At 68.0% G+C, this 15,706-nt stretch overlaps 2 protein-coding genes and 2 non-coding genes across 4 annotated transcripts; all 4 read right to left on the bottom strand.

The window, feature by feature from the left end:
- Positions 1 to 1,747: 1,747 nt before the first annotated feature.
- Positions 1,748 to 3,933, bottom strand: RPS11 (ribosomal protein S11). The gene is made up of 5 exons (XM_030944484.1): positions 3,844 to 3,933; positions 2,963 to 3,094; positions 2,719 to 2,794; positions 2,149 to 2,278; positions 1,748 to 1,906 (listed from the first exon to the last, which is right to left on the bottom strand). The coding sequence occupies exons 1-5, from the start codon at positions 3,856 to 3,858 to the stop codon at positions 1,783 to 1,785; spliced, it is 477 nt and encodes a 158-aa protein (XP_030800344.1). The 5' UTR covers positions 3,859 to 3,933; the 3' UTR covers positions 1,748 to 1,782.
- LOC115911838 lies at positions 1,991 to 2,080 on the bottom strand. The gene has a single exon (XR_004061300.1). It is a non-coding gene; the product is annotated as a small nucleolar RNA SNORD35 (small nucleolar RNA).
- Positions 2,552 to 2,635, bottom strand: LOC115911835. The gene has a single exon (XR_004061299.1). It is a non-coding gene; the product is annotated as a small nucleolar RNA SNORD35 (small nucleolar RNA).
- Positions 3,934 to 5,389: 1,456 nt separating the features above from the next.
- FAM160A2 (family with sequence similarity 160 member A2) lies at positions 5,390 to 14,862 on the bottom strand. Its single transcript, XM_030944270.1, is given in 25 exon segments — positions 5,390 to 5,928; positions 5,930 to 5,974; positions 5,976 to 6,124; positions 6,521 to 6,683; positions 6,951 to 7,129; positions 7,199 to 7,276; positions 7,279 to 7,318; positions 7,320 to 7,340; positions 7,342 to 7,494; positions 7,496 to 7,598; positions 7,600 to 7,641; positions 7,643 to 7,687; positions 7,689 to 7,976; positions 7,978 to 8,104; positions 9,503 to 9,537; positions 9,539 to 9,673; positions 9,854 to 9,933; positions 10,105 to 10,272; positions 10,388 to 10,474; positions 10,555 to 10,713; positions 11,490 to 11,876; positions 12,264 to 12,512; positions 12,589 to 12,850; positions 14,416 to 14,457; positions 14,833 to 14,862. Coding segments are annotated over 23 exon segments (3,222 nt in total). The 5' UTR covers positions 12,727 to 12,850; positions 14,416 to 14,457; positions 14,833 to 14,862; the 3' UTR covers positions 5,390 to 5,577.
- Positions 14,863 to 15,706: the final 844 nt, after the last annotated feature.

The following is a 15,706-nucleotide window of genomic DNA, read 5'->3' as shown; positions in this document are numbered from 1 at the left end:
GGACAGGGACACGAGGCTGCACAGCACCACTCACCTGGCTCTGACCTCAGGTAAAGGTGTCCCTGGGCTGGCGTCAGGACTCATTCCCAGCATCCCAAACGCCCCAGAGAAAAACCCCAGTGGCGTTTGGCCCCAGGAAGGGTCAGCCCAGGGCAGCTGAGGGCACAGCCCCGCCACAGGAATCACCACGAATGAGGTTTTCACAAGGCCAGTGCTCCCAAACCCCCCAGACTGCAGCAGGACCCACCCACCCTTCTGGGAGCCCCCAGGACAGCAGGCTCAGGTAACCCAGGTGCACCACAGAGCTGCTGCTGCCCACAGCTCCATCCCTGCCCGGAGAACACGCTCGGGAAGGAGCTGGGCGTGAACCTGGTCCTGCAGTGCCCTGCTGTGGGACACACAGCGCTGGTGCCACCAGCACCTCGTCCTCAGTGCCCTGCTGTGGGACACACAGCGCTGGTGGCACCAGCACCTCGTCCTCAGTGCCCTGCTGTGGGACACACAGCGCTGGTGGCACCAGCACCTCGTCCTCAGTGCCCTGCTGTGGGACACACAGCGCTGGTGGCACCAGCAGCTTGGGGTCTCAGTGCTGGGGGTTCACAGGGTGCAGTTCTGGAGGGATTTAGCTGCCCCCATTCAGGAGCGGGGGGTCTCACCCAGGCAGGGTCCCAGGGAATGGCTGATGGACACCTTGTGACCCCTTTTTCCATGTCCTCTTTTCTCCCACACCCTGTGCTCCCCTTGAATCCCAACTGGAGGAGCTTCATGCCCCAGGCAGTGACATCACCCGAGGCTGAAGCTGGGAAATGTTCCTGAGACCATGGTGACAGGTAGGGCACAGGGATCCAACGGTCCCTGTGTGTCCCTTCCAACTCGGGCAGTTCCACGAGCTTCAGAAGTGGGGGATGAACACCCCAGGGCACCCCAGGCACACCCAGGGATGAGCCCCAGGGCACCCCTGGCACTGGACACCAGTAGGACCCCCCAGCCAACTGGAAACTCTCCTGCTCGTGCCTGGACACCACGTCCCTTGCACTGCTCCCTGATTTCCAGGGCAAACACGGGATAGTCCCATGGTTCTGGCAGGACCAGGAACACAGGCATGGATGCCACCAAAAATCTGAATTTGCTGGGAATTGTGTGAACTTGTCTCAAACGCTGAGCTTTCTTTCAGGAGTCTGAGCAGGAGGAGTGGCACCAGCTCCACCCTGGAGCTACAGCTCCAGCCCACAGCCAAAGGTGTGGGGCTCACCTGGAGCAGGTGAGGCAGCCAGAGGTCATGGAATCAGTTTGGGCTGAGGGACCTTTAAAGCACACTCAGTTCCACCCCCCTGCACGGGCAGGGACACCTTCCACGAGACCAGGGTGCTTCAGGTCCTGTCCAACCTGGCCTTGGACACTCCAGTGCGAAGGTGACACTGCCAGAGCTGGCCCCAGGGGCTGCCACCAGTGCTGAACCCCTCATTCCTGCTCAGAAGGGCCCTCAGGGCCACACCTGTCCCTGTCACCAGCGGGTGACTGCACGTTCTGAATTATTACCAAACGCACACCCAGCACCTGCCGCAGCACTGGGAAGGCAGACACAGCCCAGAACAAACCAGCACTGACCTGGGGCACAGCAGGGGACAAGAGCAGCTGCAGTGTCCCCTTGTGCCCTGACCTGCGTCCCAGCAGCACACACCTGAGCCCACACGCCACCGGTCCCAGGCTGCACCACACACAGCTCATTCAGCTCACACACAGGGGGTTCCACCTTCCCAACATTTATTGCTCCCACAGGTGTCAGAACTTCTGGAACTGTTTCTTGGTGCCCGCAGCCTTGGTCACCTTGAGCACGTTGAAGCGCACGGTCTTGCTGAGGGGGCGGCACTCGCCCACCGTCACGATGTCCCCGATCTGCACGTCCCTGCAATGACACCGGGGGTCAGGGAGCTCCTGGGGCTCACGTGGCCCTCAGAGCCTCCTCGGGGCACAGCCAGTGCCTGGAACCTGCCCTGGTTCAGTGGATGCCAGAGGCATTGTCAGCAGCCCCTCAGCCGGGGGACTCTGCAGACCATCGTGAGTTTGAACATCATAACCTGTGAGCAGGCTCCAGGTGAGGACAGGCTGTGTCCCGCCAGGTGGGGACAGCCCAGGGCCAGCACACACCTGAAGCAGGGGGACAGGTGCACGGACATGTTCTTGTGGCGCTTCTCGAAGCGGTTGTACTTGCGGATGTAGTGCAGGTAATCGCGGCGGATGACGATGGTGCGCTGCATCTTCATCTTGGTCACCACACCTGCAACACGGGGGACACGCACCTGAGGGGCTGCAAGGGCACTGCCAGGATCCCTGTGGCACCTGGCAGCAACAGGCACCAGCTCCAGGAACCTCTCCTTGTTCACTGGCCCTCAGTGCCAGCCCACAGCCTCCCCATTTCTGTTACAAACCCTGCCATGGCTCTTCTCCAAACCCTTCTGATACACCCCCTAACGCTCCCCACATCACCAGTTCCCACCCCACCCCACCAGCCCCCATCCCGCCCCACGTGCCCTCAGCACACCTGGTCCTGTCACCTGCATCAGTACAGCCATGTGGCAGTGTCGTCAGGCCCACACGGGCTCGGCAGACCATCGTGAGATTGCCATCATTTGCAGCTCCAGGACCCTCGGGGGTGGGTTACCTTGGTTACCTGCCCCACACCTGCCACAGCACTCCTCTGGGGATGCTCCAGCTCACCTGAGAGTATGCGGCCCCGGATGGAGACGTTGCCCGTGAAGGGACACTTTTTGTCGATGTAGGTACCCTCGATGGCCTGCAGAGACAGGTGGGTGTCAGCTGGGCACACACAACCCAGAGAGCACTCAGACACGTGGGGAAAAGCCACCAGAGGCCACGAGTCCCAGCAGCACTGCCAAGGCCACCACTGACCCATCCCAAAACACCACACCCACATCAGGGCCCCCAGCCCAGGCCCCCTCACCTCCTTGGGGGTCTTGAAGCCGAGCCCCACGTTGCGGTAGTAGCGGGGCAACTTCTCCTTGCCCCCCTCGCCCAGAAGCACCCGCTTCTTGTTCTGGAAGATCGTCGGCTGCTTCTGGTACGCGCGTTCCGTCTGTGGGTGGGGACAGCGGGGGATCAGCACCGGGGGGAGCCGGGCCCCGGGAACCCCGGCAAGGGAACTCAGCACCAAGAGTGGGCCCGGCCCCGGGGCACTGAGCCCCTGCCCCGCCGTCCCTGCAAAACCCCGGAGCGCCCAGATCCTTCCCCCAGCCCCGGGACACCGGACCCTCTGCCCTCCCCCAAACCCCGGGGCACCGAGGCCCGTCCCGAGCTCCGGGCACGGAACGCTCTGCTCCCCACCCCGCACCCGTGGGGCACCGGGATTCCGCCCGCTCCTCCGCCCCCCTGTCCCGAGACGCGGCCCCTCCCCGCGAGGGGTACAGCCCCAGGGCACGGTGGTTTCCGCTGCCCCGGAACCCCGGAGCGCGGCACCCTCTGTGCTCCCCCGCCCCGCCGGCGTACCGAGAGCCGCCCCCGCCGCCCCCTCCCCAAACCCCGGCCCATCGAGACACCCCCCGCCCTCGCCAGCTCCGGGATTCCGGCCCCCCTTCGCTCCACCGGTCCCGGGGAACGAGTCCCCCGCGGGGAACGGGTGTGCACACCCACATCCCCCACACCTCCCCTCATCATCCCCCCACGCTCTTAAGGCCCCGAGCGCCCCCGCTCCCCGGTCCGGGCCGCCTCCCCCGCGCCCCCCACCACCGCTGGGCCGGTATCCCCCTCCCAGGGTCCCGCTGGGGCTGTGCCGGGGCCGTGCCGGGGCCGTGCCCGGCCTGGCCCGCGGGCCCGCGCAGCACCCACCTGCGTGTCCGCCATCTTGGCGAGCGCAGCCGGAAAGAGGCCGCGGAGCGCGCGGAGCGCGGGTTAACCCGGGGCGGGGCCAGGGGCAGGAAGTGACGTCATGCGTCCGGTGTACCGAGGCGGGGCCGGAAAGGCGGGAACGGCCCCGGAATTCCTGAGGGGAACGGGAACGGAGCGGGCCCGAGAGCTCCGAGAGCCGGCTGTGCCCTCCGTGTGCCCGGAGCACCCAGTGGCACCTGCAGGGATGGGCACTGCAAAGCTCCCTGGGCAGCCCCTGCCAAGGCCTGAGCTCCCTTTCCATGGGCAAATTGCTGCTGCTGTCCCAGCTGAGCCTGCCCTGGCCCAGCCTGAGGCCGTTCCCTCTGCTCCTGTCCCTGTGCCCTGGGAGCAGAGCCCGACCCCCCCGGCTGTGCCCTCCTGGCAGGGACTTGTGCAGAGCCACAAGGGCCCCTGAGCCTCCTTTGCTCCAGCCTCAGCCCCTTCCCAGCTCCTCAGGATTCTCCAGCCCCTTCCCAGCTCCCTCAGGGATTCTCCAGCCCCTTCCCAGCTCCTCAGGAACTCTCCAGCCCCTTCCCAGCTCCCTCAGGGATTCTCCAGCCCCTTCCCAGCTCCTCAGGAACTCTCCAGCCCCTTCCCAGCTCCCTCAGGGATTCTCCAGCCCCTTCCCAGCTCCCTCAGGGATTCTCCAGCCCCTTCCCAGCTCCTCAGGGATTCTCCAGCCCCTTCCCAGCTCCGTTCCCTGCCCTGGACATGCTCCAGCCCCTCGCTGTCCTTTGTGAACTGAGGAACCCAGAACGGAGGGACACTGCCCTCGAGGTGTGGCCTCAGCAGTGCCAGCACACGGCACTTCCCTGCCTTGCTGGCTGCACTGTTTCTGGTACAGTCAGGACCTCATGTGGGGCAAAACCCCCAGGAGGTGAGAGGGACTTGGTCACAGATGGATTGGCAATTGCGAAAGTGCTCGGCTGCAGGGCTGAAGTGGAGCTAACACAGGCAGCACCCCCAGGTTCTGGCCTGGGGTGGCTCCATGTCCCTTTGCTGGCCGGCTGTTGTTGCACACTGCGGGGACAAGGCTGGATACAGCTCACCCCACTCTGCATGGAGCACCTGTACCACACAGCTGGAGAAAAGCTGAAGACACTGACTGCAATAAACACATGAACTGCTGGAACAGGAACTCCAGACATTCTCCAGTCCCTGTTCGCACAGGTCACACAGCCAGGGGGTGTTTGGGACACAGAATGGAGCCATAGCCCAGAGGGCTCCCAGAACCCCCAGGAGACACCACCACTGGGTATTTCCACCACTGGGGCTCCATCCCCTTCAGCCTCATCCCATCCTCATCCTCCTCATCCCCATCCCATCTTAATTTTCTGCATCTCCACTCTCACCCCAAGAACGCTGGGAAACCTCTGTATGAGGGCCATGAAGGGGTCCTGGGGGTGTCCCCGGGGGTGTCCCTGGTCAGTGCTGGATGGGAACTGCGGTGGCACCTTGGGACCAGTGCTGGCACCTGCTCCACAAGCTGCCTGCTGTCCCTGACAGTCACAGCCTCAGCCCAGGGCCCGTGGCTGCCCACAGACCCCCAGAGACCCCCAGAGCCGAGGGGGGAGCAGGCACGGGCTGTCCCAGGCCAGCCGCAGGACACAGTCACCCGGCCATGCAGGGGGGCCCTGGCTGACCCCCACCCTGAGCGCCGCACAGAGGAGGAGGCGCTGCCCTCAATCAGACCCTTTATTGCCAAGGGTTTACACAGCACAGACACACAGCCTTCCCCATGCAGAGCCCCCCCAGCCCAGCCCCCGGGGCTTGCATAGAGAGCGGCCGGCCGGCGGGGCCGAGGGGGCAGAGCCAGCCCGCCCCGCGCCCCCCGCCCTGCGAGCCCCGGGGCTCCCCAGGGTCCTGCCCTGCTCCCCCGCGCGCCGCGGGACCGGCCAAGGTGCGGCCCGGCCTGCGCCCGCGCCGCCCCAATAAATTAAAAAGGTCCGAGTCCGGGTTAAAAGGGGGCTCACTCCTCGGGGGCTCAGTGAGGAACGGCGAGGTGACGGCGTGGGCCTGGGCAATGGCGGCCAGCTCCTTGAGGAACTTCGCTGAAGATGACGGCGCAGTAGACGGCGTGCGCACGCCGCAGGGGCCTCACCGTGCCGCGCCGGGGGTCCCAGGGGGTGCAGCCCCCCGTCCCGCAGCCCCTGCAGCGCCAGCTGCGCCGCCTGCCGCGCCCGCGTCGGGCTGTTGGCGTGCCGCAGCAGCAGCTCCCCCAGGGACGGCTTCCGACTGCGGGCTGGGGGCACAGGGGGTCAGGGACACGGGCTGGGGGCACGGGGGCACCCAGCACAGCCCTCAGCACAGCCCCCAGCCCGGACCCCAGGGACGGCTTCCGACTGCAGGCTGGGGCACAGGCACACGGCCTGGGGGCACAGGGGCACCCAGCACCCAGCACAGACCCCAGCCCAGACCCCCATCCAGGCACCCAGCCCCCAGCCCGGACCCCAGTCCAGGCCCCAGCACAGCCCCCACTGCAGCCCCCACCCCATACACTACACACTGTGCAGACCCCAGGCAACACATTGTGCAGCCCCCAGCCCTTCACACAGACCCCAGCCCCACATGCCACTCCCAGCTGCCTGCAGAACCCGCAGCCCCCCAGGCAGATCCCAGCCCACAGCCACATCCTCACCCAGGGTGTCGGTGCGCCGCAGGGCAGGGACAGCCCCGGGCCCCTCAGCCCAGTCCAGCCGCCCCCGGGCAATCAGGTACTTCTTGGCCTTGAAGAGCAGCGCTGGGAAATCCTCTTGAGTGGCAGCAAAGCTCTCGATCTTGTTCTTCACCGAGCCCAGCACCTGCAGGACCACAGCATGGGAGTCCCCACAGGAACAGGGGTCCCCATCAGATGGGGTGTTCCCTTGAGCACAGGGTACCCCAACAGGAATGGGGGGTCTCTGCAGTAACAGGGGATCCAGAGGGGGTTCCAGCCATGGGGGACATGGGGCAGTGGTAGGCTGGGCAGCACAGGGTGAACTCCGCAATCTTGGGGTTAAAAAGGGTTAAAACCCTTTCCAATGCTTTCCCATGACTCCATGAGGGCAGGAGCTCCCCAGGGGCCATACCTGGAGCAAGGACTTGACACTGGGCTGGAAGACCATGTTGGTGTTGAGCAGGAAGGAGCGGAGCAGAGGCTGGGGGTAGCAGGCCAGCTGGGCCACCAGCCCGGTCAGCAGGAAGTTGACATACAGCGAGTTGTGGGGCATGTTCTCCAGCTTCCCAAAGAGCACCGACACGAAGGGGCCTGGGGACACGGCGGGGTCAGGCAGGGCCCCGCAGGGAGCTGGGACCCTCCCTGAGCCCCCGTGCCCACCTGTGAAGGGCTGGCTGGGGGGCGGCCCCACCGCCCGCGGCGGGCTGGCCACCACCTGCGCCAGGGGGTCCGGGGCGCGGGCGGCGCCCGCCCGGTGCCCGCGTCCCCCTCGGGCAGCGCGGGCGAAGCTGGCAAAGGCCTCCCTCCTCCTCGTGGGACAGGGGCGGCTCGGGGGTCCGTGGGGGCGGCCGGGGCCCCTCCCACGCCCCGTTCTGCATCTCGGCCTCAATCTCGCGCAGCTCCTCGGTGAAGGTCTCGATGGAGACGCCGGGCGCCGGGGGCTCGGCGGGCACGCGGGGCCAGCAGCTCCTCCAGCAGCGAGTCCACCGAGGGCAGAGGCTCCCAGCCGGGCGGCTCGCCCCCAGGGGCCCCGTTCGAGCCCCCCCGCCTCCCCTCGCCCGGGGCCCCGGCGCACCTTCTTCACCGCCACGTCCCCTCCGGCCGCCCGGCTCGGCCGCCCTGCGCGCCCCGTTCACCAGCGTCCCCCCCGGGGCTCGGGGGCCGGGCCCCCGCCCGGGGCTCATCGCCCCGAGGCCCCCGGCGCCTCCCGCGCCTCCCGGGCAGCCCCCGCTTAGTCCGTGGGGTGGGGGGGCCCGGGGGCCGCCCCGGGGGCTGTCGGGGTCGGGGCGCGGGGCTCCTCGCCGCCGTAGGGCCGACCAGCACGCGGCAGGCCCAGGCGCAGCGGTCGATGCTGTGCCGCGCGTCCCGCAGGTACTCCAGGTAGTTCCTGTCCAGCTCGGCCACTCGTCCCGGGCCCGGCCGGGCCGGGCTGCCCGCGTGGGGCCGGCGGCGGGGGGGGCCGCAGCCTCGGCGGGGCCGCGCTGGCCTGGCGCATGAAGAACGAGAGGCGCGACGGCGTCGAGGGCTTCGGGGCCGGGGGGGCGTCTGCGCCGGGGCTGCCGTGGCCTGCAGGGGACACGGGGCAGCACCGGGGTCAGCACCAAGGTCAGCACCGGGGCTCAGCACTGGGATCAGAACCGGGCCTCAGCATGGGGGTCAGCACTGGGATCAGCACCGGGCCTCAGCACTGGGATCAGAACCGGGCCTCAGCACGGGGGTCAGCACTGGGATCAGCACCGGGGCTCAGCACTGGGATCAGAACCGGGCCTCAGCAAGGGGGTCAGCACTGGGATCAGCACCGGGCCTCAGCACTGGGATCAGAACCGGGCCTCAGCACGGGGGTCAGCACTGGGATCAGCACCGGGCCTCAGCACTGGGATCAGCACCGGGCCTCAGCACTGGGATCAGAACCGGGCCTCAGCATGGGGGTCAGCACTGGGATCAGCACCGGGCCTCAGCACTGGGATCAGAACCGGGCCTCAGCATGGGGGTCAGCACTGGGATCAGAACCGGGCCTCAGCATGGGGGTCAGCACCGGGGCTCAGCACTGGGATCAGAACCGGGCCTCAGCATGGGGGTCAGCACTGGGATCAGAACCGGGCCTCAGCATGGAGGTCAGCACTGGGATCAGAACCGGGCCTCAGCATGGGGGTCAGCACCGGGGCTCAGCACTGGGATCAGAACCGGGCCTCAGCATGGGGGTCAGCACTGGGATCAGCACCACGGGGTTAGCACCAGGGGCTCAGCACTGGGATCAGAACCAGGGGTCAGCACCGGGGGTCAGCACCCGGGGGTCAGCACTGGGATCAGCACCGGGGGTCAGCACTGGGATCAGCACTGGGATCAGAACCAGGGTCAGCACCGGGGTCAGCACCGGGGTCAGCAGCAGGGTCAGCAGCAGGGTCAGCACCGGGCTGGGGCTGGGGGAAATCCAGTTGCCACAGGGGTGGTGGCACAAGGCTCAGCACTGAGCTGGTGGACAAATGGGGTCCCAGCAGCTGCAGGGACCGGGGAGCCCAGTGCCAAGACAGGGCTCAGGTATATGGGGATGGCATGGCACTGGGAACTGTGCCAGGATAGGGTGGAGATGGGGCTCAAGTTGCCACAGGAATGGCACCAGGGGCTCAGCGCTGAGCTGGGACAGGGTCGGGGGACAGCAAGGCAGAGCTCAGCAATGGGACAGGATGGGCCAAGGTACGAGGGGGCCATAGGGATGGCACAGCTGGGACTATCAACAAGTTGGAACAGGGGTGGGTTACAAGTGGCCATGGAGGCCCCAGGAGAGGGCTTCACAACAGGCCAGGAGGGGGACAGGGTCTAAGGGGCCACAGGGATAGCATGGGACAGTTCAGTGCCAGGAGTCTGAGGGGCTGCAGGGATCCTGGGAGAGGGCTCGGTGTCAGGACAGGGTCCAAGGGGCCATGGGGAGGGTGTGGGGGTCTCTGGGGGGCCGCAGTGGCGTACCCCTGGCCCGGGGGGGGGGCTCCTCGTCCCGGTCGGGGCGGCGGGGGGCCCTCGGGCCGGCAGCAGCGTGGGATCAGGGACAGGAACTTGGCCGCTGTCTTCCCGTAGATGTCCAGGTCCCGCACCGCCCGCTTCTGGCTCAGCATCACGTGGCTGCAGGGCAGCAGGTACCTGCAGGGCAGGGTGGCACAGGGCAGCTGCAGGGGACACACGGGGACAGGGTCCTCCACAGGACCCCGGCCCCTTCACAGTGGGGCAGATGATGTGGCTGCCTCACATCCACATGCCCACCTGGCAACTCCCCAGGCCCATCCCAGAGTGGGTCAGCAGCAGGTGACCTCACCCCCTCACCTGAGCACCAGCTGCAGCATCACATCCTCGCAGTTGAGGCTGAGCAGGGTCCGGAAGAGGCTCAGGGACACCATGCACAGCTGGGGACAGTGCAGGGCATCAGGGGGGCAGCGGAGCGGGCAGGGGGCAGTGCCACCCACCCCATGGTGGGACAGGGGAAGGGGATGGGAATGGCACGGGGATGGGGACACTGGGCATGGGATAAAGATGAGGACGGGGGTGCTGGGGGGCCGTGGGGGCACGGGGCTCACCCGGGAGTTGCTGTTGATGCGGCCCACCAGCGTGTCCAGGATGGTGGTGTTGTCGTGCCGGTGCAGCAGCACGAAGCGCAGGAAGGTTTTCAGCAGGGCCGTCTCGCTGACGCTGCGCAGGAACAGGTCCAGGTACGCCGTGCTTGCAATCATCTCCTCCACTGAGGTCTGCAGGAGGGGCACGGGCAGCTGGGGATGGGCACCACGGGGCCCTGCCCACCTGCAGGAGCAGTGGCACGGGCAGGAGACCCCCATCCCACCCCTGCTGCCAGGGGTCCCTCACCTTGTGCAGCGCCGGCCCCATGACGGGCACAAGGAACCCGTTGTGGACGTAATCCACCAACTGCTTCTGCACCAGCGGATGGGCAACCTAAGGGACCGCAGGGGGGTCAGGCAGCCCCCTGTGGGGCTGGGAGCCCCTCTGAGCTCCTCGCAGCCCCTCAGCCCCACCTGGATGACGGCGTTGCAGAACTCGAGCGAGTTCATGAAGAGCACGAGGGAGGAGACGCCAATCCAGTCCTCGCGCCGCAGGAAGTGCCAGTCGTCTCCTCGCACCTCGATCTTGCGGGGCAGGGAGGAGTACAGGGCGCTCAGGCCCGTGGCCAGCACCTGGGAACACATGGACTCTGCTGCCCCGCAGCCCCTCCGGCTGCTGCACCCAGCCAGCCCTCCCCAAACCCCAGGAACCTGCCCCCACAGACCTGCCCCACTCCAGCGCTCCAGGCAGGGCAGCCGGGCTGGGCCCTGCCCACCACTGACCCCAGGGAGTGGCTCCCTCATCCCCAGCCCAGCACTGGACCCTCCACCATCTCCAAGCCTCCCATCACCACCAAGTCTTCCCATCATTTCCAAGCACCCTGTTCCCAGGCCCCTCATCCCCAAGCTCTCCATCATCTCCAGGCTATTCTGTCACCTCCAAGCCCCCCATCGCTTGCAGACCTTTCATCACCCCCAGACCACCACTATCTCCAAGCCCTCTATCCCAAAGTTCTCCATCATTCGGAAGTTCTCCATCACTCAGCTTCCATCATTCCCAAGCCCCCCATAATCCCCAGCCTTGCCCCCCGCCATCCCCAAGCCGGGGCAGGACTTCTCTCTCTAGGCCTGTCCGTGGCTCCTCTTGTCCCAGCTGGGCCAACTCTGTGCCAGCCATGCAGGGTCCCAGCACTGTCCTGGGGAGGGGACATCACCCCGAGGAGGGGAACGCTGCCCTGAGGAGGGGAATGCTGCCCGAGGAGGGGAATGCTGTCCCGAGGAGGGGAACACTGCACTAGGAGGGAAAGGCTGCTCCTGGGAGGGGAATGCTGCCCCGAGGAGGGGAACACTGCCCTGGGGAGGGGAATGCTGCCCCAGGGAGGGGACGGCTGCCCCAGGAGGATCCATACCGGGCAGAAGTAGGAGTTGTCGGTGATGGACTGGGCCACGGCGCGGTTGCTGGCCGACATGGCCATGATGAGCAGCAGCGCGTCCCGTGCCTGCTGGCCCCGCGCGCCCTCGTGGTGGATGAAGGGGATGAGGAGCGAGAAGATGATGAGGTTGGCGGGGCCCTGGTCCGTGTGGCTGTGGAAGAAGAGCTCCAGGATGGCGGGCTCGCGTGCCACGGAGACGCAGAGCTGGTTGAGCAGCAGCACCAGGCTGTTCTCCAGCGGGGCCGAGGCGGGCTCGGCGCACACGCTCAGCAGGCGCAGCAGCGGCGTCAGCACCGGCTTGTGCCGCAGCAGGGGCTGCCGGGCCTGGCTGATCAGCATCTCGTACAGCTTCAGCTGCTCCACCTGCACACAAGCACAGCAAAGGTACAGAGACCACCCGGGCCTGCTGCTCCTCCAGCACAACCCAGCGCATTCAGCCACGGCCCCAGGTGCCACATCCGCGTGGCTGTGAAATCCCCCCCAGGGCTGGGGATCCCAGCACTGCCCTGGGCCATCTGTGACAGGGCTGGAGGGAATTCCTTCCGTGAGGAACTTCCTCCAGCATCACAGATTCTCAGAATGGCTCGGGCAGTCTCAATCCCAATCCAACCTGAACTTGCCATGGGACAGTGCGCTACCCTTGGCCTGGCTGACCCTCAACCCAGCACCTTCACCCTTCAGACCTAGCCTGTCCCAAGCTCCCCAGAGACCCCCCAGCAGTGCAGACCCCCCTGCTCCCCTCACTCAGACCTTCCTCTCCTCGGTGAAGTCGCCCTGCAGATGCCAGCACAGGAGCCGCTCCAGCAGGTTCTCAGCAGCCACAAACTCCAGGATGGGCCCGCAGGCCATGTCCCCATCCCCCTGTGCCCTGTCCTTGTCCCCGTCCCCCCAGGGCCGGTCCTCAGCCAGCAGGTTCAGCATCTGGTAGGTGTTGTTGCGGACGGCGCTGAGGTCGTCGGGGGCCGGTTTGCTCCCGCGCTGCTCCAGGATCCGCAGCACCTGTGGGAGGGGGGCTGGCAGTGGGGGCTGGGGGCTGCAGGGTCGGGGGACGCTCGCCGCCCCCAGCCCCGCTCACCTGTGCCCAGTGGTTCTTGAAGACCATGAGGCAGGTCTCGGGGTCGGCGGTGACGGGGGGCTGCAGGCTGGCGCTGCGGGGGGCTCGCTGCCCGCCCGCCCGTGGGGTCAGCTTGCTCAGCCAGCTCATCCTCTCCATGGGCTCAGGGTCACGCACGGCACCGGGGCACCCCAGCTGGGCTGGACGCGGCCTGGCACCGCCACGGGGGCACGGGGCAGCGGGCGGGAGGCCAGGGTCCTCTCTCCATGCTGCTGCCAGCGGGCTGCAGGGACAGGGGCCGTCAGAGAGCCCGGCCCAACCTCGCCCGGCCCAACCTCACCCAGCCCAACCTCACCCAGCCCAACCTCACGGCCAGCAGCAGGGAGGAAGGCAGGAGGGGAAGAGGAGGGAAGCCAGGAAGGAAGAAAGTCAGGAGGAAAGGAAGGCTATCAAGAGGAAAGGCAGGCAGGAGAGACAGCAGTGGGAACTGGGCTGGGCAAGCGTGCCGGAGCAGTGGTGGCTGGAGGACTCCGGATCCCAGCCCTGCTCGCACCCAGGACTGGACTTTAAACTAGGAACTGGCCCAGCATGGGTGTGGGGCGTACCCAGCAGCCACGGGGACACCAGGACAGCTGGGACAGCTGCCCACCCCCATGCTAAGCAGCACCCATGACAGCGCTGCCAGGATATTTATAGTGCCCCGTGCCCTAGCACCAGCACTGCCACCGCAGGCACCAGCACGGCACTGAGCACCAAGGCCCAGAGCCACAGCACCGCTGTGCCTGGGGCAGAGAGACACCACAGAGACACCACAGGGGCCCCCCAGTTCCCCACCAGCTCGTGGGGAGGGCAGCGGCTTTGAGAGGCAGAGCCACAGCCCTTACATGGCGCTTGGGGAAGTGAAAGAGCCATTAAAGACACCCCAAACCACAGCGGCAGGAAGGGAAAGTGGCTGAAGCTGGGGCAGTGGGACACAGCACAGGCAGGGCCTGTCTATTTATACCCCGCTCAGCCCGTCCCACCCACAGCCAGCGCTCGTGCAGCTGCTAAAGTTAGAGCCACTGAATGCCAGGGCAGTGCCAGCCCTGCCACCAGCACTGCGGCCCTGCAGGAACAGAGAAAAAGGCCACAGTGTGGTGTCCCTGTGCAGGGACCCGTGCGACACACGGCCAGAGCCATGCGGTGGGACAGGGACACCAGCTGCCATCACTTCTGTCCTGTACCAGCGCCCCTTGCCCCAACCTGGCTGTGCCTGTCACATGCCAAAGGCCCCAGCCACTGGGGCAGAGCACAGGGCTGTGGCGCCACAGCAGTGTCACCCCAGTGTCACCCCAGTGTCACCTCAGTGTCACCAGGAGGGGCTGAGGTGGGGTAGCACCCTCTGCCCGGGCAGGAAGCACCCAGAGCACTGCAGATGATCAGGTGCCACCAGAGCAGGGAAAGGGACACTGCAGGCAGGACACCGAGGGCACAGGGACAGCAGGTGCCACCAGGGCACGGACAGGGCCACCGGGGCACGGCCACCACGGGCAGAGCATGGCTCCAGTGCCAGGAGGTCGTGGGTGATGAGCGCCGGCCCCTCCGGTGCACCCGGGAACCCAAGCACCGTGCGGGGGTCACCGAAGGGTCGCCAGGGCGGTCGCCGGTAGGCGCCGGTGGTCCGGGTGAGGCGCGGGGCTGCCACGGCCCGGGGCCGCGGTCCCGCAGCCCGCGGAAGGCATTGCTCACTCGGGCATCCTCAGTGCCGGAGCCGTGGAGCACCGGCACCATGGCAGAAACCGGGACGCCCCGGGGCTCCGGGGTCACGCGTAGTGGGGCCCCTGCATGCCGCGGGGCCGGGCCGCCTACCTGGGTCAAGGTCGCGGCGGTCCCGTCCCGTCAGCGCCGCACCTGGGGAGGGCACAGGAGGCGTCGGGCGCGGGGCCGGAACCCCCGGGACTCCGCGGGACCCCCCGGGACCCCGCGGGCCTCCGCGGGACGGGGGCCGTCGCCCCTCGCCCCTGCGGCTCGCTCGGACCCGTCCCCGCCGCGGCCCCTCGCCCTCGACACCGCCCGGGCCGGGCCGGTCCCTCCGGCCCCGCGCGGCCAAGGGGCGGGCGGCGGCCCGGGCACCCCGGCACCGCGGCACAAGGGCGGCTGGACCTGCCCCGCGGCCCGCCCCGCTCCCTGCAACCCCCGCTGCCGCTGTCCCCGCTCGCCGTGTCCCCATCGCCGGTGCTCCGGCGCCCCCCGGCCGCTCCCGGTCCGCCCGGCGCCGCCGCTCACCGCCCGCCCCCGCCACGGGCCCCGCGCTCCCGACGCCATCTTCCCGCCGCGCCCGACGCACCGCGCGCGCGGCCACGCCCACCGCGGCACGGCCACGCCCACCGCGGCACGGGCACGCCCACCGCGGCACGGGGACACGCCCACCGCGGCACGGGGACACGCCCACACGCCTCGATGGGCGTGGTCTCTCCGGGAAAGCCGGAGCGCTCATTGGCTATACCGTGAGTGGGGCGGGGCCGGGGCGCGTGGGAAGCGGGAAGCGGGAAGCGGGAACCGGGATCGGGGACGGGCGGCACTGGGACACCCCGGCACTGAGTACCCTGTACGAGTACCCCCGGAGCGGGGCATCCCCAGAAACCGGGAAATCCTCCGAGCCGGGCAGCGGTAACCGGGTACCGAGCTGCCGGGACTCCCGGCACCGAGAGCCCCAGCACTGGCGCCACTTGGAACCGGGCACCCCCCTGCCCAGCCACCCCTGTACTGGGACCCCCGTAATTGGGTACCCCAGTACCGGGTAACCCTGCACCGGATAACCCCTGCACGCTGCACTTCCCGAACTGAGCGCCTCGGAATCGGGCAGCCCGGTACCGGGACCCCCAGAACCCCTCTGCCGGGCACCCCAGAAACGGGCCCTCTCTGGCCCTGGGCACCTCGTGCCAGATAACCTTGTACGGGGCGCCCCTGTGCCAGGCAGCCCCGTGCCAGGTGCCGGGAGCCGCCGCCGCCTCTGCCCCGGGCGCTGCCTGGCACCGGCTGTTGTTCGCGGAGCTAACCTGGGCCCCGCACACCTGGCCACGGCTCCGCGCCCCAGCGTGCCCGGCGGAGCTGGCACGGCGGCTGCTCCGCCCAGGTGTCCCCGGGGCCAGCGGGCGCC

Source organism: Camarhynchus parvulus, chromosome 1 (assembly GCF_901933205.1).
Source record: "Camarhynchus parvulus chromosome 1, STF_HiC, whole genome shotgun sequence".
Taxonomy (NCBI): domain Eukaryota; kingdom Metazoa; phylum Chordata; class Aves; order Passeriformes; family Thraupidae; genus Camarhynchus; species Camarhynchus parvulus.
This window is presented reverse-complemented; position numbering and strand designations above follow the sequence as displayed.